The following is a 27,559-nucleotide window of genomic DNA, read 5'->3' on the forward strand; positions in this document are numbered from 1 at the left end:
TTTTTTAATTGCACTATAAACCAAAAAAGAACATCAATTTAAAAAAAAAAAAACTATAATTTTTACTTTCTGCTATAAAACATATCAAATAAAAACATTTAAAAAAAACAAATTTCTTCATAAATTTAGGCCAACATGTATTTTTCTACATATTTTTGGTAAAAAAAAAAAAAAATCCATATAAGTGTATATTGGTTTGAGAAAATGTTATAGCGAAAATGTTACTATTATTATGGTCACTGGCACCAATGCTGGGGGTTATTATTGTGGTCACTGGCACCAATGCTGGGGGTTATTATTGTGGTCACTGGGACTGATGCTGGGGGTTATTATTGTGGTCACTAGCACCATAGGCGTGCGCACAGGGTGTGCTGGGTGTGCCTGGGAAGACCCTATTTACCCCGTGCACAATAGCCTTATCGCTCAGTGTGCTGGTAGAGAGATGGGAAAGATCCCCCTCTGACTGGCTCTGCCATAAGAGAAGTGCTTCCACACCTCTTTAACTGTGCTGGTGGGGAGATGGGAAGAATCTCGGACTGGCTCTGCTACATATATATACTGTGTATCTATATATAAATATATTCACTAGGCTGCACACACCTATGTCTAGCACTGATGCTGGGGGTTATTATTGTGGTCACTGGCACCAATGTGGGGGGTTATTATTGTGCTCACTGGCACCAATGCTGGGGGTTATTATTGTGGTCTCTGGCACCAATGCTGGGGGTTATTATTGTGGTCACTGGCACTGATGCTGGGGGTTATTATTGTGGTCTCTATAAATAAAAAATCAGAAGCTACCGGGTTCGGACGTACCCGGCAGCAGTGACACCTGGCTCCTCCCTGACACGTTGCGTCACAACACACGTGACTTTCTCAAAGAAAGCTGATTTTTCAGCTGCTATTACAGAGTTTACATGTAAGTTATTTCTTGCTTTTATCTAATAAACTCCAATACTACACTATGGAGCCCTCTTCTTTCTTTTACTGCCCATCTACCTACATCTACTGAACGGGGGGAGTGTGACTGCCGGCTGGATAATATATGACCCCATAAGCTGTGACTATCACCGGAAGCTGCTGTGCCTGTGGAGATCTGTACCGCTTGTCGGCTCACGCTTTACTTGGCCCATTAGGGCCGCTGTTACAGGTGAAAGGCTGGGGGAAACAGGGGTCGCACCCCGGAGCCCGTTTTGGAAGCGCACATCCACTTTGGTCACTTTTTGCTATAATTAATGTCCACTGCACTTGCACTTTTTTGTATGATCAGAAGACTTGTCCCTGCTGCTATGAAGAGCTGTATTGCATGAAGTCGGGATCACATTTTTTTCACTTTTTGGGACATTCTATGTATTTATATATATATTTATTTTCCATTCACAGATTTGCATGTACTTTTTGCGCATTTAATGGATTTTAGCTTATTGCACGCCACCATTTATAAATTGATTTTGATTGGTATATGAACATTTGGAACGTTTTGCACATTTATGTATTTTAGTGTATGACACTTCACCATTTATGTATTCATTCTAATATTTTATTCATTTCATATGTTTGATATTTATGCACAATTGTATGTTATATATATCTATTATTATGTGTGAATCACTTGCATATATTTCTTTGTGAGTCACGGGCCCTTATAATTATCTGCATTTTTCATGCGTTAAAGTGGAGTCGCATTGCACTTTAATAGCTTTTGGATCTTGGTATCTTACACTTTATCTCTGTGTTTGCTTTGATTTATATGTTATGGGACGTTACAGCCTTATTTAATTATTTGCGTTTTTCATGCGTTCTAGTGGAGTCGCATTGCACTATTTATAGGTTTTTTTGGATTTTGGCATTTTTTCTTTCCTTTATTTTTGATTCTTATGTTGTGGGCACAAGGAGCGCTGCATATGCTTTGTATATTATTGTGGTCTCTGGCACCGATGCTGGGGGTTATTATTGTGGTCACTGGCATCAATGCTGGGGTTTATTATTGTGGTCACTGGCACTGATGCTGGGGGTTATTTTTGTGGTCTCTGGCACTGATGCTGGGGGTTATTATTGTGGTCACTTGCACTGATGCTGGGGGTTATTTTTGTGGTCACTGGCATCAATGCTGGGGTTTATTATTGTGGTCACTGGCACTGATGCTGGGGGTTATTTTTGTGGTCTCTGGCACCGATGCTGGGGGTTATTATTGTGGTCACTGGCACTGATGCTTGGGGTTATTATTTTTGTCACTGGCACCAATGCTGGGGGTTATTATTGTGGTCACTGGCACTGATGCTGGGGGTTATTTTTGTGGTCTCTGGTACCGATGCTGGGGGTTATTATTGTGGTCACTGGCACCGATGCTGGGGGTTATTATTGTGGTCACTGGCACTGATGCTGGGGGTTATTATTTTTGTCACTGGCACCAATGCTGGGGGTTATTATTATTGTCACTGGCACCAGTGCTGGGGGTTATTATTATGGTCACTGGCACCAATGCTGGGGGTTATTATTGTGGTCACTGGCACCAATGCTGGGAGTTATTATTATGGTCACTGCCCCTGATTTTTGGGGTTATTATAGGGCCACACAGTGAAGGTTACTGAATTGATGATGAAGATGAGTATAAAACTGGGTGTGCTAAATTCATTAAGCATATCGAAAGCAAAACTGAAACAGTGAAGAGAAATCCAAAAGGTGGTTTGCCCAGAATAAGAGAGTAAATTACCAATAAGTAAATTCTCTTCCAACTACCATGTGGGTGTAAAGGAAGAAGGTTTTTTTTTTACCTTAAAGTAGAACTATAGGCAAAACGTTTTTGTTTTCATGTTGGATAGAGTAAGGGAGAGTTATAAGCCCTGTTAGATTTTTTTCCGTCATCTGTGTCCCATTGTGGAGATTTCCCTTCACTTCCTGTCCCATAGCCAAACAGAAAGTGAGAGGAAATTCCTGCAACTTAAGGGAATGTCTTGGGGACCCCCAGGTCCCGAGAACTAGTGTCTCCATTGGAAGATTTCACCTCTAATACTTTTCTGGGGACAACCCAAACCTTTCGCTTTCAATGATAAACATAAACAGGACAAATAGAGAAGGTGAATCTCCTTAACAAGGGCACAGATAGAAATAAAAACTGACTGGTGTTTTAATCCCTCTCCATTCTATCCAAAACAAGAAATAAAGTGTTGCCTTTAGTTATACTTTAATGCATTGTATACATTAAAGTGATTATAAACTGTTACATATACACAGTGAAGTGACTGGCTTCAGGTGATACCCAGAGTTGAGACAAATACTCCTACATAAATTGTACCTGTTTATCTGAAGCCCTCTCTCCTCTACAGCCATTCAAAGTGTAAAATGTATACACCTTTTCTGAGTTTTCAGAAAGCAGGTGGTGAGGAGCTGAAGTTACCCCCCTTTCCCCCTGACCCATCCTCCCAAGTCCCAGGTTCCACAGCCGCCTTCCGTACAGATACAGCCCCCGGCGGCCGCACACTGTAGCACAGCACTTGCTAATGTCATGGGCAGTATGTAGCGTACTTGGCCAGGGGGGAGCGACTGGTGCCCCCATAAAATGGGCAGTCCAGACCGAATGCACATAGTTTACCGGGTGCACGTAGTAACTTAAGGGACCGGAGGGCTTTACCCACTTTCCCACCAGACCATTATTAGCGATACAACACTGCGTCGCTTTAACTGACAATTGCGCGGTCATGTGACGCTGTACCCAAACAAAATTTACGTCCTTTTTTTCCACAAATAGAGCTTTCTTTGGTGGTATTTGATCACCTCTGCGTTTTTATTTTTTGACCTATAAACAAAAACAGAGCGACAATTTTGAAAAAAAAATAATTTTTTTTTTTACTTTCTGCTATAATATATATCCAAAAAAATATACAAAAAAACTAATGTATTCATCAGTTTAGGCCGATATGTATTCTTCTACATATTTTTGGTAAAAAAAAACTCACAATAAGCGTATATTATTGGGTTGCGCAAAAGTTATCGCGTCTACAAACTATGGGATAGATTTAGGGACTTTTATTATTTTTTATTGATTTTACTAGTAATGGCGGCGATCAGCGATTTTTAGGGGGACTGCGACATTGTGGCGGACAAATATGACCACAAATTACACTTTTTGGGGACCAGTGACATTATTACATTGATCGGTGCTATAAAAAATGCACTGATCAATGTATAAATGACACTGGCAGGGAAAGGGTTAACACTAGGGGACGATCAATGGGTTAACTGTGTTCCCTCAGCGTGTTTTAACTCTAGGGGGGATGGGCTGCTAGGGACATGTCAGAGATTGCAAGCGGATTACTATGGGGGCACTCAGCTGGGGGTAGAAGCCAGGAGCACCAGCGGGGGACCCGAGAAGTGAAGGTGTGGTACTGCTCTGTACAAAACCATTACACAGAGCAGGTAATTATACAATGTTTATTTTTTTTAAATACCTTTACAATCTCCAAGACATGAAGTGAGGGGAAATTTCCACAACAAGACACAGACAGTAAAAATATAAACTCTCAGGGGTTTTAACCCTTCCCAACAATATCCAAAACTAAGAAAGAGAAAAGAAGAAGTTTTGGATGTGAACACAAATGGGTCAATTTGTACCAAAGGTTGTCCTTATACAGTATCTCACAAAAGTGAGTACACCCCTCACATTTTTGTAAATATTTTATTCTATCTTTTCATGTGACAACACTGAAGAAATGACACTTTGCTACAATGTAAAGTAGTGAGTGTACAACTTGTATAACAGTGTAAATTTGCTGTCCCCTCAAAATAACTCAACACAGCCATTAATGTCTAAACCACTGGCAACAAAAGTGAGTACACCCCTAAGTGAAAATGTCCAAATTTGGCCCAATTAGCCATTTTACCTCCCCGGTGTCATGTGACTCATTAGTGTTATAAGGTCTCAGGTGTGAATGGGGATCAGGTGTGTTAAATTTGGTGTTATCGCTCTCACTCTCTCATATTGGTCACTGGAAGTTCAACATGGCACCTCATGGCAAAGAACTCTCTGAGGATCTGAAAAAAAGTATTGTTGCTCTACATAAAGTTGGCCTAGGCTATAAGAAGATTGTCAAGACTCTGAAACTGAGCTGCAGCACGGTGGCCAAGACCATACAGCAGTTTAACAGGACAGGTTCCACTCAGAACAGGCCTCGCCATGGTCAACCAAAGAAGTTGAGTGCATGTGCTCAGCATCCTATCCAGAGGTTGTCTTTGGGAAATAGATGTATGAGTGCTGCCAGCATTGCTGCAGAGGTTGAAGGGGTGGTGGGTCAGCCTGTCAGTGCTCAGACCATACACCACACACTGCATCAAATTGGACTGCATGGCTGTTGTCCCAGAATGAAGCCTCTTCTAAAGATGATGCACAAGAAAGCCTGCGAACAGTTTGCTGAAGACAAGCAGACTAAGGACATGGATTACTGGAACCATGTCTTGTGGTCTGATGAGACCAAGATAAACGTATTTGGTTCAGATGGTGTGAAGCGTGTGCGGTGGCAATCAGGTGAGGAGTACAAAGACAAGTGTGTCTTGACTACAGTCAAGAATGGTGGTGGGAGTGTCATGGTCTGGGGCTGCATGAGTGCTGCCAGCACTGGAGAGATACAGTTCATTGAGGGAACCATGAATACCAACATGTACTGTGACATACTGAAGCAGAGCATGATCCCTCCCTTCATAGACTGGGCCGCAGAGCAGTATTCCAACATGATAACGACCCCAAACACACCTCCAAGAAGACCACTGCCTTGCTAAAGAAGCTGAGGGTAAAGGTGATGGACTGGCCAAGAATGTCTTCAGACCTAAACCCTATTGAGCATCTGTGGGACATCCTCAAATGGAAGGTGGAGGAGCGCAAGGTCTCTAACATCCACCAGCTCTGTGATGTTGTCATGGAGGAGTGGAAGAGGACTCCAGTGACAACCTGTGAAGCTCCGGTGAACTCCATGCCCAAGAGGGTTAAGGCAATGCTGGAAAATAATGGTGGCCACACAAAATATTGACACTTTGGGCCCAATTTGGACATTTTCACTTAGAGGTGTACACACTTTTGTTGCCAGCGGTTTAGATATTAAAGCGGAGTTCCACCCAAAAGTGGAACTTCCGCTCATCGGATTCCTCCCCCCCCTCCGGTGTCACAGTTGGCACCTTTCAGGGGGGAGACTCCCATGGGAGTCACGCCCCCTCCCGCACTCCCCCGCTGTCTCCTGGGAAAGACACAGGTCCCAGCAGATAGCGGGGACTATTGAGAAAACGCAGCGCGACTCGCGCATGCGCAGTAGGGAATCGGGAAGTGAAGCCGCAACGCTTCACTTCCTGATTCCCTCACTGAGAATGGTGGCGGCAGCACCCGAGGATCGAGGGATGGTTCGGTCTCGGGTGCCGACATCGCGTGGACCCCAGGACAGGTGAGTGACCTTATTTTAAAAGTCAGCAGCTGCAGTATTTGCAGCTGCTGACATCTAAAAAAAATTTTTTTGCGGGACTCCCACTTTAATAGCTGTGTGTTGAGTTATTTTGAGGGGACAGCAAATTTACACTGTTATACAAGCTGTACACTCACTACTTTACATTGTAGCAAAGGGTCATTTCTTCAGTGTTGTCACATGAAAAGATAGAATAAAATATTTACAAATATGTGAGGGGTGTACTCACTTTTGTGAGATACTGTATTTAGTACTCAGCCTGAGACAGTCAGCACCAGCAATTCTGGAAAGCAGGTAATGGCAGCAGTAGGGCCAGGACAAGGGGTGGGCACTAGGAGTGGCTGCCCTGGGCACTGTGATATCATGTGAGGGGGGGGACACCTTGAGGAGATTGGGTGGAAATTTGTGTTGGGAATTGTTCTAGGAGGGGAAAATAGGGATGTGTGCAAGGTATGGTGATTTGTGTTGGGGGGGGGGTTCTGCTAGGAGGGGGGATTTGCAGAGTTTGTGGTAGAAGAAGTGATATGGTGGTGGTGGTGGGGGGGGGGATATTGTGCTAGGAGGGGAATTTTTTTTGGGGGGGGGGGATTTGTGTTAATAGCATCTCTTTTAGCACAAATCCCCCACCCTCCATTGGGGGGCATTTATGCTAGGATGGGGAAATCTGGGGTGGGGGGAGGATTTGTGCTAGGAGGGGGAATTCGGGGGGTTTGTGGTGCTAGAAGAGGAGATATGGTAGAAGGGGAGGAGAAAATTTGTGCTAGGAGTGGATTTTTTTTTGGGGGGGGGGGGGGGTGTTGTGCTAGTAGGGGATGATTGGGGGGTATTTATGCTAGGAGGGGGGATTTGGGGGGTTTGTATGAGACAAGGTGATGTGGTAGAAGGGGGAGGAAATTTGTGCTAAGATTTTTGCTTCCATGTATGATTGGGGGGTATTTATATTAGGAGGGGGGGGGGGCGATTGGGAGAATTTGTGCTGGGAGGGGGGGAGGGGTGCAGTTTGGTATATTTGCCCTCAATCATTGTATGTATGATGGAAGATCTATCAATACACATTAGAATATGTATTGACAAGAGCGGGATTGTGGACGATACCAGAATGGACAATGTCTGCATGGAGTGTGCACTCTTCTCATATCACTAGAGATGACATCCAGACAAATGTCCTCATTGTGTGATCTCATCCATTCATATCTAATGAGGGAGGGGGAGGGGCATGGAGAGGATGTCTGTTCTATGAATGAACAACAATAATCCTCCTCAGGACCGATCAGAGCCGGGAGGACAGGAGCAGCGAGTGTGTATGGAGGACACATCGCCCGATGTCCGCTATGTGAGGCGGAAATCCATCCAACCCGAGAGATACAAAGTATTCCACCGACACTCATAGAGATACAATGTATCACACTGACAGCCCGGAGCCCCGCCCCTCCGCTCCGAACACACTTCCGCTTCCGGTTCTCTCTCCACCTGAGTCAGTGCAGAGTGTGGGGGGTGAATGATCGCTGGAGCGCGGATCGGGGTATGTGTACTGAGATCGGCCAGAGGAGAGACCTTCCCCCATCATTACCGACTACAGATAGAGATCGTCTGTCCTTTATACTGATATATACATCCTCCATCCCCTATGCTAATACATCCCCACTGTATACCACCATTCCCCTATATACCCTCCATTCCCTCATCCCCTATATACACATATAACCTCCATTCCCCTATATACACACATACCCTCCTTTCCCCTATTCTCTATATACATATATACCCTCCATCCCCTATATATACATATATCCTCCATTCCCTATATACACACATACCCTCTGTTCCCGTATTCTCTATATACACATATATCCTCCATTCCTCCATCCCCTATATACACACACATACCCTCCTTTCCCCTATTCACATATATACCCTCCATTCCCTATATACACATATACCATCCATCCCTCCATTCCCCTATATACACATATATGCCCTCCATTCCCCTATATACACATATATCCTCCATTCCCTATATACACACATACCCTCTGTTCCCCTATTCTCTATATACACATATACCCTCCATTCCCTATATACACATATACCCTCCATTCCTCCATCCCCTATATACACATATACCCTTAATTCCCTATATACACATATACCCTCCATCCCCTATATACACATATACCCTTAATTCCCTATATACACATATACCCTCCATCCCCTATATACACATATATGCCCTCCATTCCCCTATATACACACATACCCTCCTTTCCCCTATTCTCTATTTACATATATACCCTCCATTCCTCCATCCCCTATATACACATATACCCTCCATCCCCTATATACACATATACCCTCAATTCCTTATATGAGGATTTCCCATTCTTTCTATATATCATCTGTCACTTTGCTAAAACTTTTTTATTTTCTGACAATAATGTGTACTTTGCTCATTTTTGTTGCTTTTTGCACTTATTGAACAGTCAGCCTCCGATTCTCCCTTCTGACTTCCATACATAGTGACCTCAGTCAGTCATGTGACATTGTCAGTTAGTCCTGCAGTCATGTGACATTCATTTTTTGAAAGCATTTGATCATAAAGTTTAATGGTAGATAATGTCTTGGAGTATTGAGTGTTGTATTTTTAGAAGACGTTGAGCACTCTGGAAGCTCTGAGTAAATGAACGTGCCTTTGTGCAATGCAGGATAAATGCCTTTTCATGTAATTAATGTTTAATACAATATACTATATGATATGTAAATGTCAAAGCTTAACTTTAGCTTTCCTTGTAGTCTTGCACAGTTGTATAGACTCCTCTTTGCTTACTGTACATTCACTGCATCCTGTGCTGTTTTCACAGTGTGCATTAAAAGCTGCTGCAAGTCAGGTCCCGCCTCCTTTCTTTTCTGGAGGACACCCAACATCATTTAAGACTTCCCTCCCCAGACTTGCTGTCCCTGGCCTGTCCCTTTCATTCATCGGATGCCAGTTCTTTGAAGCATATCGCTCAGTATTGCACATGGGTATTATCCAGGACTTTCTGCATATAGATGTTGTCTGCCTTTGAATACCCCTCCTCCAGGCCCGTCCACCCATATATACTGATATCTGCGTATCTCCTCCCAAGAGCCAGCCTACTGACTACATCAGGGTTATATGGAGTGCCAAGCCAGAGTGCTGTGATGTTTTCAGGAAGCTACAGTGCCTTGAAAAAGTATTCCTACCCCTCAAAGTTTTCCACATTTTGTCATGTTACAGCCAAAAACGTAAATGTAGTTTATTGGGGTGGCCTGCCTAAGAGCAGTTCATTGTTGGGGTTTACATAGCACTTAACCGCTTGCCTACCAGCCGCCGGCATTATACTGCAGCAGGTTGGCAAGATCCGTCGTAGCTGTACGAGATCGGGATAGCAGGCGCGCACGCACGCACCCGCTGCACTGCGGGGGTGCTGATGCTCGTGCCTAGCGGTCACTATGACCTCCAGCCACGAGCGATTGTGAGCACGAGAGGCAGAACAGGGACCTGTGTATGTAAACACACAAATCCCTGTTCTGTTCTGTGAGGAGTGACAGATCGTGAGTTCCTAAAAGCTAGGAACCATGATCTGTCATCTCCTATAGTCAGTCCCCTCCCCCTACAGTTAGAACACACAGTCAGGGAACACACACAACCCCTCGATCGCCCCATAGTTTTAACCCCTTCCCTGCCGGTGACATTTCTACAGTAATCAATGCATTTTTATAGCACTGATCGCTGTATAAGTACCAATGGTCCCAAAAATGTGTCAAGTGTCCGATGTGTCCGCCATAATGTCGCAGTCCCGATAAAAATTGCAGATCGCTGCCATTACTAGTAAAGAAAAAATAAAAATGCTATAAATCCCCTATTTTGTAGACACTATAACGTTTGAGCAAACCAATCAATATACGCTTATTGCAATTTTTTTTACCAAACATATGTAGAAGAATACATATCGGCCTAAATTGAGAAAAAATTAGCTTTTAAAAAAAAAAAGGGGGTTATTTATTATAGCAAAAAGTACAAAATATTGTGTATTTTTTTTTTTTCAAAATTGTCGCTCTTTTTTTGTTTATAGCGCAAAAAATAAAAACCGCAGAGGTGATCAAATACCACCAAAAGAAAGCTCTATTCGTGGGGAAAAAAAAAAGACATCAGTTTTGTTTGGGTGCAACGCCGCACGACTGCGCAATTGTCAGTTAAAGCAACGCAGTGCCGAATTGCAAAACATGGCCTGGTCATTCAGCAGCCAAATCTTCCGGGGCTGAAGTGGTTAGGGCCCCTTTCACACGGGGCTGTCCGTGTACGGACTCTGCTTGCTCAGCGGGGATCGCTCTGTTGATCCCCACTAAGCCGGTGGAAGACAGGTCCATCTCCGCTCACTGTGTATAGACGGACCTGTCAGATCTCCGCTCTCCTCTGTGGTTAATCGGATGAAAACGGACCGCCTCTCTGTTTTTCATCTGATCCGCCAGATGGATGAAAAATAGGGTCTCCATCTGTCTGGATTTAGCGGATCGGATGTCAGCGGACATGGTCACCGCTGACATCCGTCGCTCCATAGACCTGCATGGAGCGTCCGTTCAGGTCCACCTTAAAAGCTGACAGGCGGACCTGAACGGTCCGTATGTGTGAGAGGGGCCTAAATCAGCTTTCTAATGCTGGTCCCGGTACAAAGCATCTCAGGTTCTGGCACTGCCTTACTGAATGACTCTGTTAGTTTCAGCAGCCATGATGGCGTGGCTCGCTCTTCTCACACCTAACGTCACCTTTTCTTATCTCTTTCAGCATTTATTGTTTGATTTCCACTCTTGTTTGGGGAAAAGACGGGGTGATTTCATGTTGAGCGGAGAGAGAGATTTGGAACATATTTACTCATTAAAGGAAGAGACACGGACGGGTTGATCATGGCGGACTCTAATAAAGAATTGGTGGATCTGGTTTGGGGGGAGAAGAATGGTAAAGGCCTGGTGGATTCTATATTCAGCCGCTGGACACAAGGTAAGCATGGCGTCTGCTGCGCCGGATACTGTACGTCACACAGCTCTTGGGCTGCTCAGGACTCCTGTACTGTGTGGTCCACAACCAGTCTGAGGACATTACATCACAAGCTCTGGACGATAAATGATGTGTATCGGCAACTATGAATGTGCACCATAAGAGCTTTGTAGCATTTTGAGAGTTTAAAAAAATGTTGTACTATTGTACACCTTAAAAGACCCCATGCCTTAAACTTTTATGTAAACTCTCACCTTGTAGAAGAACCCATTCAGTTTAAAGTGGCCACCCTAAAAAAAAAAAAAATTGCATGAAAAATCCTAAAAAAATAAAATTTAAAATATTTTTTTTTTAAACTTACCTAAACCCTTGTTGCTAGGCAGTCTTCCTAATCTGCCTCTTCCTATTCCACGGCATGTTCTTCTCCTCGGTGAGCGGCCCCGTTGTCTTCTGGGAACTGTGTGTGTTCCCAGAACACCACGGGGCCATTCACAGAGCGCCGCGTCGCTCACGCGTGCGGAGTAGGAAACTGGCAGTGAAGCCGCAAGGCTCCACTGCCTGTTTCCCTTACCTAGGATGGCAGTGCCGGGAGCCGAGAGCCAAGGGACAGGTTGGCCTCGGGCGGCCGACATCGCGGGCACCCAGGACAGGTAAGTACTTATTTAAAGTCAGCAGCTATAGTGTTTGTAGCTGCTGACTTTTACTTTTTTTTTTTTTTTCACGGCCGGAATCCCGCTTTGAAATAGAAATGAAAGGCAAAACATTTGTGTGTGGATATAAAAAAAAAAACACATCATAAATGCCCCTTTTCTCCCTTTTTTTTGTTGTTGTTGTAAGTGATGACAATCTCTGTCCTCATCTGCATAAGAGCTGGGAGAGGAGAAATGACAGCACACTGGTCTTCCCAGTGACTGGCTGTGCAGGAGGAACGTGTCAGTACAAGTCTGATCATTGGAGGAGAGCAGGCTGAGTTCCCAGCATAGGTAGAGAACTGACCACACTGTGCTCACATGCTTTGTGTGGTCAATTTTTGATAAGAAAGCAGAGGGACTGGAAGGAACACCAGGGATTTCACACTTAGGAAGCAATGCAAAGAACATAATACAGTCTCATACAAGTACATGGTACAGCAGACACATACACCATATTACCGAAAGTATTGGCACACCCGCCTTTACATGCACATGAACGTTAATGGCCTCGTACACACAATCCGATTATTGGCAGGGGGTTGTGAGATATGACAGACTGTTGGCCTAAAATCCGACCGTCAGTACGTTTCTTCAGACAATCGTTTAACTTTTGGCCAACAAATGTTGGATGGCAGGCTAGTAAATTTTCGGCGGACAACAGTCTGTTGTCAGATTTTCGTATCATCTGTACACAAGTCCGTCACACAAAAGTCCAAGGTACAAACACGCATGCTCAGAATCAGTGCTCACCAAACATGACATTAGCAGAAGGTGTGCAAAGGGTGGAGCTTAAGAGCTGAAATTCCTCGTAGTACGCCACTATGTTCGTGTTTGTTGGCCGACAATTGTGTGCCGTTAGTACGCAAGACAAGATCCTGGCACACGCCCTTTTGACAAAAGTCTGATGCTCTGTTGGCCAACAATCCAATCGTGTGTACGAGGCTTTAGTCCATAGGGTTCAATATTGAGTTGGTCCACCCTTTGCAGCTATAACAGATTCAACTCTTCTAGGAAGACTGTCCACAAGGTTTAGGAGTGTTTCTATGGGAATGTTTGGCCATTCTTCCAGAAGTGCATTTGTGAGGTCAGGCACTGATGTTGGACGAGAAGGCCTGGCTCTCGGTCTCTGCTCTAATTTATCCCAAAGGTGTTCTATTGGGTTGAGGTCAGGACTCTGTGCAGGCCAGTCAAGTTCCTCCACCCCAAACTCGCTCGTCCATGTCTTTATGGACCTTGCTTTGTGCACTGGTCCAAATCATTTGGTGGCGGGGGGAGCAGCAGAACTGCACCATGTTTTTTAGGTGCCGTTAAAATGAATGGCATCTGAAATTTGCATTGTGCGATTTGTCATTTTAGCAGAGCGATTCTGCCCACGATTCAAAACCGCCAGGTGTGAATGCAGCCTTAATGAGCCCTTAAAGTTTGTGATTTAAAAAAATAGCCACATCCTGAGTAAAAAAAGTATTTTCACCTGCCAAATACTATAGAAAAGATCAATGCTCTCTGTGCGGAAGTAGTGGTTTTTTGCAGAGGCCTCACACGCCCTGCACTGCCCCTACAGAACCAGAGCTCTCCAATCAACAGAATATATGAACTTTGCTGACTTCAAATTTTTTAGGTCTGACGTAGTAGAGCATGGATCAGACTTGTGCAGAGAGACCACTGCTTCCATTACTTCTCTGCTGCATACTGGTGTTGATGGTCTTTTCTACCCAGGTTGTCGCTGCCTTAAAAAACAAAGTCTATGACAGGCTAAAATACACTGTAGTTGGATGCTGTAAGGAGGTACTCACTTTTATGGTGATAAGCCTGGAGCGTAGAATGCCTGTGCCTCCCGGGTTCACAAAAATACCGGGATTGGCTGTAGATGCCCCAATGTGCATGTGGCCTTATTTTGTATGAAAACACAGTCCTATTACTGCTTCTCTTGTTCAGTTCTGCTGTATAAAATATTCTTGCCGGTCTGCTGAAATTCCTTTTTTTATTTCCTGGACAGGGTTTGTGTTCAGTGACTTGGAGCCTACAGCCCTGGAGCAGTTTGAAGGAGGCCCGTGTGCTGTGATCGCACCTGTACAGGTACAACCCAACTATGTGTAGAATATCAGAGAAAAAACAAACATGCAAACTCACCTAGGTGGATGCAGCATCGCTCCGATACTGCATCTGTCCCCCGCCGCATTTAAGACCGAGAACTGAGCGACCAACAACTGCTGATCACTCAGTTCTATTTCTGGTAACTGTTCTGCTCCTCCAGCACTTACTGGAGCTCCGGGCTGTGGAGGGGGTGGGAGCGGCTGGTTCATATTCTTAGTGGGCTACTGAGAGGCTGAGACAGCTGCAGGTTCAATCGTCTATGTTTATTCTGACATTAAAGTCAGGATCTCTCCAGAGTCTGCACTAGCTCAGTGACGTCAGCCGACAGCAGGCTTTAGCCCGCCGTCGGCTCAAAAAGAGTCACTGGAGTGCAGAACTAAGTACACTGGTTTGACTCGCAGGACTAGTAGAGGCCAAAAAAGATTTGGCCCTATCTATCCTATAACCACTTGAGCTACAGAAGGTTTTACCCCCTTCATGACCAGGTTGTTTTTTGCTATTCGGCACTGTGCTACTTTAACTGGCAATTGCACCGTCATGCAACAATTTACACAAATGAAATTTATATAATTTTTTTTCACACAAATACAGCTTTCTTTTAGTGCTACTGGATTTTTTATTTTTGTTATACAAATGAAAAAAGACCGACAATTTTGAAGAAAAAAAAAAAAGATTTTTCTTTCTCGAACATCACGGGACACAGAGCCACAGTAATAACTGATGGGTTATATAGGTATCACTGGTGATTGGACACTGGCACACCCTATCAGGAAGTTCAACCCCCTATATAATCCCTCCCCCTTGCAGGGATACCTCAGTTTTTATGCCAGTGTCTTAGGTGATGGACGTGTAAAGATGTCCTGTGCTGAGCTCCAAAGGGAATATCCTAAGATCCTATACCGGGGCAAGCCAGGCGAACCGGATCCATTCAAAGTGTCTTTTCTTGGCCGAATTGAATGGTACCCGGGCCTCGTGTCCGAAGAAACGAGGTTTTACCCGTAATGCTTCTCTTTTTAGAGAGCTGGACCCCGCAGATCAGAAAATGGCTTTAAACTTCCTAATTTCTGGCGAGGTGCTTTACGGTCCCAGAACTGTTGGATCCCCCTACTGATGGGGCCCCAGTCTCTGACGGTTTTTTCAAACGGAGCCCACCGTGAGAGGTGAAGATTGGGTCTGTGTAAACAGCACCCTGCCGCTGGATAAGGTAAGAGGAGATTCCACAGAATTTTTGAGTTCTAGTGGCTTTTTTCCTTTAAGGTAAATGCATGCTATGCCTATTGTGACCACCGGGGGCTGCCAAGAGCACAAACCTACACATGCTGACTGACTGTCTCAGGTGTTCAGTGCTGATTATGTCCCAGCATCTCAAAGCAGGCTGCAAGCAGGTAAGGTGGAAAGGGGGATTTCTCATGTTTGAATGTTCCCCCCCAGGCTAGAGAGGGGCCACAGGGGTCTAGAAAGTGGTTATACCACCCGGGCTCTGCGGCCTAATGGCCACCATCTCTGAAGATAGCCGTTCAGGCAGATCTTGTTACCAGCCTCCCTCCCTCCCCCCCCCCCCATCCCCAGCCTTTTCTCCAGAAGCATGACAGGAGAGTCGGCAGTGCGGGAAGCGCTCGTTTTTTTCAAAACTCAAGGGGGGGGGGGCGGTAGAGGAGGGGGCGGGATGTCAGCACAGAGTGTTTAGACTCCCACTCAGGCCAGCTGCAGGCTATTAAAGGCACTCTGTACAGGTGCACTCAGCCTTCTGAGAGACACAGAGCTGACGGTCGCATGTAAGGTGGGACACAGGCATTCTCCTAGGCAGCATTTACTGAAGTAACACCAGACTGAGTATTGGGTAGCAAGGCTTTTAGCCAGACTACATCGCTCAGCGGGCAGTGTTCATTTGTATACCTCACACCTTGTTGCTTTGCACTATGGGTAGAAGAGGTTCAAGCACCCCAGGAACCAGAGACACTAGGGGATCTCGTTCAGGTTCTGAGGTCCCCCTGTCGGCAGCATCCTCCCCCCCTAAAGATGGGCCAGGGACGGCTAGCCAGGGAGAGCCATCGGGGTCAGGGGCTACACCTGCTTCTGGCACTTCAGCCCCTGTATATATTACACAAGAGGTTTTTTCCTCAACCATTAATGGTCTAGAGGAAAGATTAATGGCCGTGATTACGTCTTCACTCAGTGGAAGAAAACGCACTAGGCTTTCCTCTGTTCCCCAAGACCCTCAGACAGAGGAGTTCTGGGATAAAGGAGATGAATCCCTTTCAGAGGATCGGGATGGGATGGATGATTCCTCTTCGGAGGATTCAGGTGGAGAGGGACCTTCTGCGACTTCCCAAGAGGAGAAAGTCTTAGTGCAGATCCTCACTGGATTGGTCCGCTCCACATTTAAGTTGCCCATACCTGAAACTGCTAAAGAATCCTCTTCTGCTTTGGGGTCACTGAAACCTTTCCAAGCAGCACATGCTTTTCCTGTTCATACTTTACTTGAAAAGCTTATTTATTCTGAGTGGGATCACCCAGACAAACGTTTTTTTCCGCCGAGAAAGTTTTCAACACTTTATCCGATGGAAGAAAAGTTTATTAAAATGTGGGGAATACCGGCTATTGATGCCGCCATTTCCTCCATAAATAATAGCCTGACTTGTCCTGTAGACAATGCTCAGATGCTCAGGGATCCTGTAGATAAAAGGATGGAATCCCTATTGAAGGATGTTTTCTCCTTAGCAGGATCAGTGGCCCAACCTGCAGTAGCAGCGATTGGAGTCTGTCAATACTTAAGAGACCATGTTAAGCAGGTCATCAAAGTATTACCTGAACAGCAGGCCCAGGGGTTTGCTAACCTTCCAGCGGCCTTATGCTTTGTGGTTGACGCCATTAGAGATTCTATTGTGCAAACCTCCCGTCTTTCACTGGGGTTGGTGCATATAAGTAGAATCCTATGGTTGAAAAATTGGTCAGCCGAAGCACCATGTAAGAAGCTACTGGCTGGGTTTCCATTTCGTGGTGCAAGGTTGTTTGGAGAGGACTTGGATAACTATATCAAGAGAATCTCTTGTGGGAAAAGCACTCTCTTACCTGTCAAGAAGAAGAGTAAGCGTCCCTCTCTCAAACGGACTCTTTCTCCAGCGCCGGGGGCTTCAGCCTCCAGGCAGTCTTGACGGCCGCCTCCATCGGGGACAAGAGTCAACCCCAGGGACAAAAGAAGTCCTGGGGAAAGAAGCCTACTAGGCAAAACACTAAGACCTCTGCATGAGGGGGCGCCCCCGCTCACTCGAGTGGGGGGAAGACTGCGACAGTTCTCAGAGCTCTGGCACGAGGACTTCCAGGACAGATGGGTAGTCTCCACGGTAACCTTAGGGTACAAGCTGGAGTTTCAGGAATTCCCTTCTCCTCGGTTCCTCAGATCAAGTGTTCCCAGAGACCCAGAGAAGAAGCAGTCGCTCCTTCTAGCGTTAGAGCGACTTTTGTCGCAGGAGGTCATTATGATAGTTCCCGCAAAGGACCAGGGATTGGGCTTCTATTCCAACCTTTTTACGGTCCAAAAACCAAATGGGGATGTCAGGCCCATTTTGGACTTAAGGGATCTGAACCGATTCCTAAGGATTCAATCCTTCCGCATGGAATCAATTCGAACAGTAGTTCCCACCCTGCAGGGAGGAGAATTTCTGGCATCAATAGACATCAGAGATGCATATCTGCATGTGCCCATTTTTCCTGCTCATCAGAAGTTTCTGCGCTTCGAGGTAGGAGGGCGCCATTTCCAGTTTGTGGCTCTGCCTTTCGGGATAGCCACTGCACCTCGAGTGTTCACAAAGATCTTGGCTCCTCCTCTGGCCAGATTAAGGGCTCAGGGTATAGCTGTCATAGCATACCTAGACGACCTGCTCTTGATAGACCGGTCGGTAGCCTCTTTGAATGGAAACTTGAGGACCACGGTCAGGTATCTAGAACACCTGGGTTGGATCCTCAACTTAGAAAAGTCTTTCCTAAAACCAGTAAGAAGACTGGAGTATTTAGGTCTGATTATAGATACAAGCCAGGAGAAAATATTTCTACCCCAGGCAAAGATCACTGCTTTGAGAGAGCTGATTCTGACAGTAAGGACCAAGAAGGGTCCCTCAGTCCGCCTTTGTATGAGGCTACTAGGGAAGATGGTGTCTTCATTCGAAGCAGTTCCCTATGCTCAGTTTCACTCAAGAATGCTGCAACACAGTATTCTGTTGACCTGGAACAAGAAGGTTCAGGCATTAGACTTTCCGATGCACCTGTCGCATGCGGTGCGTCAGAGCCTCAATTGGTGGCTCATACCCGAAAACCTGCAGAAGGGGAAATCCTTTCTACCGGTTACCTGGACGGTGGTAACAACAGATGCCAGTCTGTCAGGTTGGGGAGCAGTTCTGGAACAGGCTGCGGTCCAAGGGGTATGGTCCAAGACAGAGAGGACCTTACCCATCAACATTCTGGAGATCCGGGCGATACATCTAGCTCTAAAAGCCTGGACTATCAGGCTACAGGGTTGTCCGGTCAGGATCCAGTCCGACAATGCCACAGCAGTGGCTTATGTCAATCATCAGGGAGGCACCCGGAGCCGAGCTGCTCAAAAAGAGGTGAACCAGATCTTAGTCTGGGCAGAGATGCATGTGCCATGCATATCGGCAGTTTTCATCCCGGGAATAGAGAATTGGCAGGCGGACTATCTAAGTCGCCAGCAGTTACTTCCAGGGGAATGGTCTCTGCATCCCGACGTCTTTTGGGCCATATGCCAAAGATGGGGGGTTCCAGATGTAGATCTCTTTGCATCCAGATTCAACAAAAAGATTGACAGATTTGTGGCAAGGACAAAAGATCCTCTTGCATGCGGGACGGATGCGTTGGTGATTCCGTGGCATCGGTTCTCACTGATTTACGCATTCCCGCCTATTCTGCTACTAACATGACTCCTTCGCAGGATCAGGCAGGAAAGGAAGTCGGTACTTCTTGTGGCCCCCGCTTGGCCCAGAAGGACGTGGTATGCAGAAATAGTAAGGATGACGGTGGGTTCCCCGTGGACCCTACCGGTACGCCCAGACCTGTTATCTCAAGGTCCAGTGTTCCATCCTGCCTTACAAACGCTAAATTTGACGGTTTGGCTATTGAGACCCACGTTCTGAAGAGTCGTGGGCTCTCAGGTCCTGTCATATCTACCTTGATTAATGCAAGGAAGCCAGCTTCCAGGATGATTTATCATAGAGTCTGGAAGGCTTATATAACCTGGTGTGAATCCAGAGGTTGGCATCCCAGGAAATATGTCATAGGTAGAATCCTTGATTTTCTACAGATGGGATTAGAGATGAAGCTGGCCTTGAGTACCATCAAGGGCCAGGTCTCTGCTTTATCAGTATTATTTCAGCGGCCACTTGCTTCGCATTCTTTGGTCCGAAACTTTATGCAGGGGGTGATGCGTCTTAATCCTCCGGTTAAGGCGCCCCTAAACCCCTGGGACTTGAATTTGGTCCTGGCTGTGTTACAGAAACAGCCTTTTGAACCAATAAGTCAGATTCCTTTGGTCTTGTTGACAAGGAAATTAATTTTTCTGGTGGCCATCTCTTCTGCTAGAAGAGTATCAGAATTAGCAGCTCTTTCCTGTAAGGAGCCTTATTTGATTATACACAAGGATAGAGTGATACTACGCCCTCATCCTAGTTTTTTACCAAAGGTGGTTTCTGATTTTCATTTAAACCAAGACATTGTTCTACCTTCCTTTTTTTCCAGATCCCTGTTCTCCGGAAGAGAGATCTCTACATTCGTTGGATGTAGTAAGAGCAGTTAAGGCCTATCTAGGGGCAACCACTCAGATCCGCAAGACGGATGTTTTGTTTGTGCTACCAGAGGGTCCCAATAGAGGACAGGCAGTGTCAAAAGCTACCATTTCTAAATGGATTCGACAGTTGATCATTCAAGCTTACGGTTTGAAACAGAAGATTCCTCCGTTTCAGATCAGGGCACATTCCACAAGGGCTATTGGTGCTTCTTGGGCAGTGCATCACCGGGCCTCTATGGCTCAAATCTGCAAGGCCGCAACCTGGTCTTCAGTTCATACATTCACCAGATTCTATCAGGTGGATGTGAGAAGGCATGAGGATATCGCCTTTGGGCGTAGTGTGCTGCAGGCAGCGGTACAGGGTCCTCAGGTCTGATTGCACCCTACTTGGTCGTGGTTCCCCCCCCCTCAGGTAGCATTGCTCTGGGACATCCCATCAGTAATTACTGTGGCTCTGTGTCCCGTGATGTTCGAGAAAGAAAATAGGATTTTTTAAAACAGCTTACCTGTAAAATCCTTTTCTTTCGAAGGACATCACGGGACACAGAGGTCCCGCCCCTCTTCTAATACACTATATTGCTTGGCTACAAAACTGAGGCATCCCTGCAAGGGGGAGGGATTATATAGGGGTTGAACTTCCTGATAGGGTGTGCCAGTGTCCAATCACCAGTGATACCTATATAACCCATCAGTAATTACTGTGGCTCTGTGTCCCGTGATGTCCTTCGAAAGAAAAGGATTTTACAGGTAAGCTGTTTTAAAAAATCCTATTTTTACTTTCTGCTATGAAACATATCGCATAAAAAAAAAAAAATCAAATCTCTTAATAAGTTTTGGCCAATATGCATTGGTGCATTTGTTGGTAAACAAAAAAAAAAAAATCCCCAAAATTGTATATGAATTGATTTTGTGTGAAAGTTTTAGCATCTACAAACTAATGTGTATACTGGGATTTTTTTTTTACATCACCAGTGACAACATTAGTGATCAGTGCTAATAATCTGCACCGTCGCTGTGCTAATGACACTGGTCAGGAAGAGGTTAACATCAGGGGCAATCAAGGGATTAAATGTGTGCCTAACCAGTGTTTGTGTGTGCTGCTTTTACTTGGGATCTAATTGTTGTAATTCTCTGCTTAGCAGGGAATGAATAAACAATGGGATCCCCCGTCACTGAACACAGCTCGTGGTGTTTACTTTCACAGATCTGTGTTCGGGGAAGCTCAGAGCCGATCACCGGGTGCCAGAAGTCAATCATTGGGCAGGATCCGGTGATCGGCATGTGCTGTGACGAATCGCTGCACCAGCTGGCACCCCCTCTGCCCGAGTGTGCAGATCACGTACTAGGTATGTGATCCAGCACAGGGAGGCCGCTTTGCCACCCTACAATCTCGTGATGCGGTTGGCAAGCGATTAAAGAGGAAGTAAACCCTGATGGGTTTTACTTCCTCTTTATTTCCCTGCAAAGGTAAAGCATAATCATAGTAGCCCATTATGTGTCACTTACCTGAAACCGAAGCCCGTGATGTCACCGCTGTCCCCACTAGCAGCGAGCGTCCATCTTCACCCCTCTTCCTTCCGGGGCCACGAACTCCGGCTCTGTAACTGGCCGGAGTCACATGATATCACCAGTCACGGCATGACCCCTTTAGAAAGGGCACGATCTGCCCTTTCTAAAGTGCGCATGCCTTAATATAGGCTTACTTGTAGGTAAAAGTGGTTGTACAGGCTGTACTCACAATATTTCTTCCATCATACAAAGCAGGAGCAAAAACTAGAGAAATGAGGGCACATTACTAGCGTGCATTCTTTTTTTTTAATCTGTTTTCAGTCCTTCTGTTAAAGTAAACCTTTACGGAGAAAACATGGGGGATACCACTCTATGCCATTGCCTTTGAAAATGCTGGTTACCTGGCTCTTATTAAAAAAAGGCTTTCTATAGTTTGGGCGGCACGGTGGTGTAGTGGGTAGCACTCTCACCTAGCAGTAAAAAGGGTCGCTGGTTTGAATCCCAGCCACGACACTACCTGCCTGGAGTTTGCATGTTCTCCCTGTGTTTTCGTGGGTTTCCTCCGGGTACTCCGGTTTCCTCCCACACTCCAAAGACATGCTGGTAGATTAATTGGCTCCTGTCCAAAAAAAAAAAATTGGCCCTGGTATATGAATGCGAGTTGGGGACCTTGGATTGTGGGCTCCTTGAGGATAGGGTGCGATGTATGTGTGGAGCGCTGCGTAAATTGATGGCGCTATATGGGTACCTTAAATAAAAATAATAATATAATAGATGAACATCTTAATGGGACACAATGTACACAGATAGGGACAGGTTGAACTGGATTTACTGGTGTCTTTATTCAACCTTACTAACTATGTAACTATGTATATAGTTCTTCAATCACAGACCTGAAACGTGCATGCAGATCTGGAGTCATGGCTTTCCTCTGCCATCTTTGGAATGTTTTGAGTATGGGTTTTAGATCGTATGTAAGCCATAGACAAGCTAGGTAGCATTTTCAGAAGTTTGGCATTGACAACTTCTTTATTATTAGTATAGGTTTAAACCTGAAGTTTAGTGAAACTTTTATTTTTAAACGGCACCAAGAACAGTACTCAAGAGTGTCCCGTGTGCTGGTTCTGCTGTGTTCAGTTGAAATCCCAAGTCCTCTGCCTCTGAATAGATCCTCGGGGGTGGTGCTCTGATGCTTCATGGGTTTAATAAGGTTGTTTGCCCCGTGACCGGCACTTATGTCAAGTGCCGACTATGCCTGCCCTTTCTCCCCCCTACTCCATTCATACAATCTGTACTATCAAAGTTTTTATGAGCACGAACCCCACAGTTTTTTACTGGCACCACACCCCAGATAGAATAATAGCAGCCAAAGAAATTGGGACTTTTTAGGTGCAAATCAATTGGAGAAATATCAAATATAATATATTAAAAAAAATCCTTTATTTTGAGGAGCAAAATAAGAATTTACACATTAAAAAATCAGGAAAGGGGGTAGATACAAAAATGGCAAGTACATTTGATTACAGTCACACAGCAATGAAAGATGGACTTCCCAACATGTTTCGCCCATGTATCGGGCTTCCTCAGGGAATGCTGGTCACATACAGAGTACAGTGCCTTCTATCAAAAAACACACAAATAATTGTGTGTTGCATGAGAATTATGTCGAATGTAAATGATTATATAAACTTGTAATCTAATCCATTCAATTGTTTGTGCGTTTTTTGATAGAAGGCACTGTACTCTGTATGTGACCAGCATCCCCTGAGGAAGCCCGATACATGGGCGAAACATGTTGGGAAGTCCATCTTTCATTGCTGTGTTACTGCGACTGTAATCAACTGTACTTGAAATTTTTGTATCTACCCCCTTTCCTGATTTTTTAATGTGTAAATTCTTATTTTGCTCCTCAAAATAAAGGATTTTTTAAATATATATTATATTTGATATTTCTCCAATTGATTTGCACCTAAAAAGTCCCAATTTCTGTGGCTGCTATTAATCTGTAATATCGGTTCCTACATTGAAAAACTTTGTGATTGGGGGGGTGGACCATCCCTATCTCTATTCTTAGAGTGCTTTGCATTGTGGGAACTGATAGTATGACATCTTTGAATGGAACATGGGGCATAGTCGGCACTTGGCAACTACCTGCCACAGGTGCAGCCACTCATATTAACCCTCACAGCACTGGAAGATCACTGCTGCAGGGGGTATCCAGGGTCAGTGGACTTTGGATTTCAACCAAACACAGCAGCCACCAGCACATTGGACACAGTTCATTCATGATAAATACTGTCCCTAGCATTGATTAAAAAAAATGTTACCAAGCTTCAGCCTTAACTGCTTTCGGACCGCCCACTGTATATTTACTGCGGCAGGGCGGCCGCTCTGTGCCAGGCTCTGTCCTCCGGCACCAGCCAATTGCACAGTACAAAAGCAGAACAGCAGTCTGCCTATGTAAACAAGGCAGACTGCTGTTCTGTCAGAGGGGAAGGTATTGATCCTGTGTTTCTGCAAAGCAGGAACACGGTTCTTTGTCTTCCCCTAGTCAAAGCACCTCCCCCGCAGTGAGTAAGCACAACCTAGGCATAAATTAAAACCTTTGATCGCCCCTGATGTTAACCCCTTCCCAGCCAGTGTCATTAGTACAGTGACCGTACATATTTTTAGCACTGACCACTGTATTAGTGTCTCTGGTTCCCAGTGTCAGGTGTCCAATTTGTCCGCTGCAATATCGCAGTCCCGCTATAAGTCGCTGATTGCCGCCATTACTAGTGAAAAAATAATGAAATAAAAATATCCCATGGTTTGTAGACGCTATAACTTTTGTGAAAATCAATCAATATACGCTTATTGGGTTTTTTTTTACCAAAAATATGTAGCAGAATACATATTGGCCTAAATTGATGAAGAAATTAGATTTTTTACATTTTTTTTTTTTTAATTGGATATGTTTTATAGCAGAAAGTAAAAAATATATACCGTATTTATCGGCGTATAACACGCACCCCAAGTTTAGGAGGGCATTTTAAGGAAAAAAACTTTTAGGAGGGAAGTTTAAGGAAAAAAACTTACATTTAAATGTCCATCAATGCAGCCTCATCAGTGTTCATCTGTAGCCTTGTCCATCATTGCAGAATGATCAGTGTCCATTTGCAGCTTGCCCAGTGCCGTTTGCAGCCTTGCTAAGTGCCATTTTCAGCCTTGCTCACTGTCATATGCAGCCCTGCCCAGTGCAGACTTGCCCATTGTCATAAACAGCCTTGCCGAGTGCAGCCTTGCCCAATGCCGTGTGCCGTTTGCGCCATTTAAATCTGCCGCCGAGATAGACAGAGATAGAATCGCCTCGTCACGCCGCCTCCCTGCTGAGGATGAGAAGCGAGCGCTTCTGAAAAAGACCGAGCCGAGTATACTGTGTACTCGGCTCCGCTTGCAGTCCCGCCCAGTCCTGCCATTGGACGGAGTGTTATGTTCATCAAAGGAGCTGGGCGGGACTGCGAGCGGAGCCGAGCACTCGGCTCGGTCCTTTTCGGCAGCACTCGCTCCTCATCCTCTCAGAGACAGCAGGGAGGTGGGACGGCGTGACTGCGAGTGGAGCCGAACACTAGGCTCGGTTTTTCTTCGCGGCGCTCGCTCTTTTTCGGCGGCGCTCGCTCTTTTTTGCCACACAGACAGTGGGGATCGGCGTATAACACGCACCCACGATTTTCCCCTGATTTCAAGGGGAAAAAAAGTGCGTGTTATGCGCCGATAAATATGGTGTATATATATATATATATTTCAAAATTGTCAATCTTTTTTGGTTTATAGTGCAAAACGTAAAAAGGTGGAGGTGATCAAATACCACTAAAAGAAGGCTCTATTTGTGGGGTAAAAAAAGGACAAACATTTTATTTGGGTACAGCGTCGCACGACCGCGCAATTGTTAACGTAATGCGGTGTCATAGTGCAGAAAGTGGCCAGGTCAGGAAGGGGGGGTAAATCTTCTGAAGCTGAAGTGGTTAAAAGGTAAGTTCACCTTTCATAATATGTTACACCCACTACCTGTCACAATTTTTCGCACATTCACAGCTCTACATGAATGGAAAATGACAAGGTCCGGCAGTCTTTGCGCTCTGAGCGCTATGGTGGTTCTTTCGTTCTTCCTGCCAGATTGTATCGGCTTCCTCATACTTGGTTTGAGAAGACCTATACACTGACAGGTCTGCAGGAGTCCTGCATGGCATCAGCAATCTGCAACAAAAAAATAATAAATGCACGTTTTTTTACTTGCAAAAAAAGTGCGTTTTGTTTTTTTTTAAAGTGAACTTATCCTTTTAAAGCAGAGTTCCACCCAAAAATGGAACTTCCATTGATTGTTTTTCTCCCCTCCTCCGGTGTCACATTTGGCACCTTTCAGGGGGGAGCAGATATCTGTATAATCCAGGTATTTGCTCCCACTTCCGGGCATAGATCGCAGGCTCCGCTGCAATCTATGCCATGTCCGGCCCCTCCTACGCCCCCCCCAAGCCCTCCCCCCCACCGCTGTCTTTTGGGAGACACACAGGTTCCAGAAGACAGCAGTGACCAGTCAGAACACGCAGCATGACTCGCGCATTCGCAGTAGGGAACCAGGCTGTGAAGCCGCAAGGCTTCACTTCCTGATTCCCTTACCGAAGATGGCGGCGCCTCCACCCGAGAGCCTAGGGACAGATCGTGCTTCGGGTGAGGACATCATGGGCACCCTGGACAGGTAAGTGTCCATATTTTATAGCTGCTTACTTTAAAAAAAAAAAAAAAAAAATTTGGTGGAACTTTGCTTTAAGCAATGCTTGCAGTGCCATTCAGTTTTCAGTCCTGTTCTCTTGTTTCTATCGTTTCAATTGAGGTTTCAGCAATCGTTAACATAATTGCACATGTAACGTAGTAAAACAGTATAACCGCATGAGGTGTCGTTAACAGCTGAGGAGTGGTAAAAGCAGGGGTTTTATTTTTACTGCCCACCTGCACTGGGGCATGAAGCCACTCAGAACAGTACAGATGCTGCCATCATGATGCTTTGTTTTGCAGCAAAAATTAAACTTGTTTTTGGATATTCGGACAATTCTGTACCCTCAGTGTACTTTTTTGTATGCTGTGATTTCATGGTTCACTTTTTTTGTTCACGGGGGGGGTCAAGATAGCAAAAAAAAAAAAAAAAAATAGAACTTGTTAAATGCCTTCTGAAAAGCAATCTGAATTGCTTCCGGAGGAATGGCAGTATAACCTCACTTGTGAATGAGCTCTAATGGGGAACCCAGTGGGACCTTCAAAGGTACAAGGCTTTGAGGTTCAAAGGCCAAGTCAAAAGGGCAGTTGGCCTTAGGGGGTCTTCACAGGTAAGTGAGAGTTATAGGTTAGGAAAGGGGGTGCCGGGGAGGGGGGGCGGGGCGGGAGGTGAGGAAATATTAACAATCCTTCGTTTTCCTGTTACTTCACTGGTTGTTGAAAACTAGAAAGCTTAAGAAACAGACTGAATGCTAAAAGAAAAAGGAATCCCTCCATGTTTCCTCTGCTTCCCATTGCTGATGGAAATGATTTCAGTGATACATCTTTAGCTGTAGTGATATACAGGAGTAGAACACTCGGATCTCTTGCAGGTTTTCTTTTTTCTAATCGTGCTTCTGCTTTGCAGGCTTTTTTGTTAAAGAATCAACTATTTGCTTCTGAGAAGCCTAACTGGAAAAACTGCCAAGGTGAGACATGTTACTGTTTATGTTTATGGTTGTAGTTATAAATTTATTTATTTTTTTTGATCTTTAAAGTAATTAAGTCTCGTTAAAAAATAAAAAAAGTAAAAAAAAATATAAACATGTTATACTTGCCTCCTCTGTGCGGTTGGTTTTGCACAGATCCTCCTCTTCTCAGGTCCCTCTTTGCTGTTCCTGGCCCCTCCCTCCTATTGAGTGCCCCCCCCGCCAGCAGCTTCCTATAGAGGCACTGGAGCCGAGTCAGAGCTCCCAGTGTCTATTTAGACACGGAGCCCCGA

General features: G+C 45.2%; 1 protein-coding gene across 1 annotated transcript in view; it reads left to right on the plus strand.

Annotated features, from left to right (window-relative positions):
- Nucleotides 1-7,658: 7,658 nt before the first annotated feature.
- MINDY3 (MINDY lysine 48 deubiquitinase 3) overlaps nt 7,659-27,559 on the plus strand; it is a 224,468-nt gene continuing 204,567 nt past the window's right edge. Inside the window, exons 1-4 of the mRNA XM_073629667.1 lie at nt 7,659-7,965; nt 11,248-11,460; nt 14,146-14,225; nt 27,206-27,266. Coding sequence (XP_073485768.1) covers nt 11,367-11,460; nt 14,146-14,225; nt 27,206-27,266 — 235 coding nt within the window. The 5' untranslated portion in view covers nt 7,659-7,965; nt 11,248-11,366. The remainder of the gene's footprint in view (nt 7,966-11,247; nt 11,461-14,145; nt 14,226-27,205; nt 27,267-27,559) is intronic.

This window comes from Aquarana catesbeiana, linkage group LG05 (assembly GCF_042186555.1).
Source record: "Aquarana catesbeiana isolate 2022-GZ linkage group LG05, ASM4218655v1, whole genome shotgun sequence".
Classification (NCBI taxonomy): Eukaryota; Metazoa; Chordata; class Amphibia; order Anura; family Ranidae; genus Aquarana; species Aquarana catesbeiana.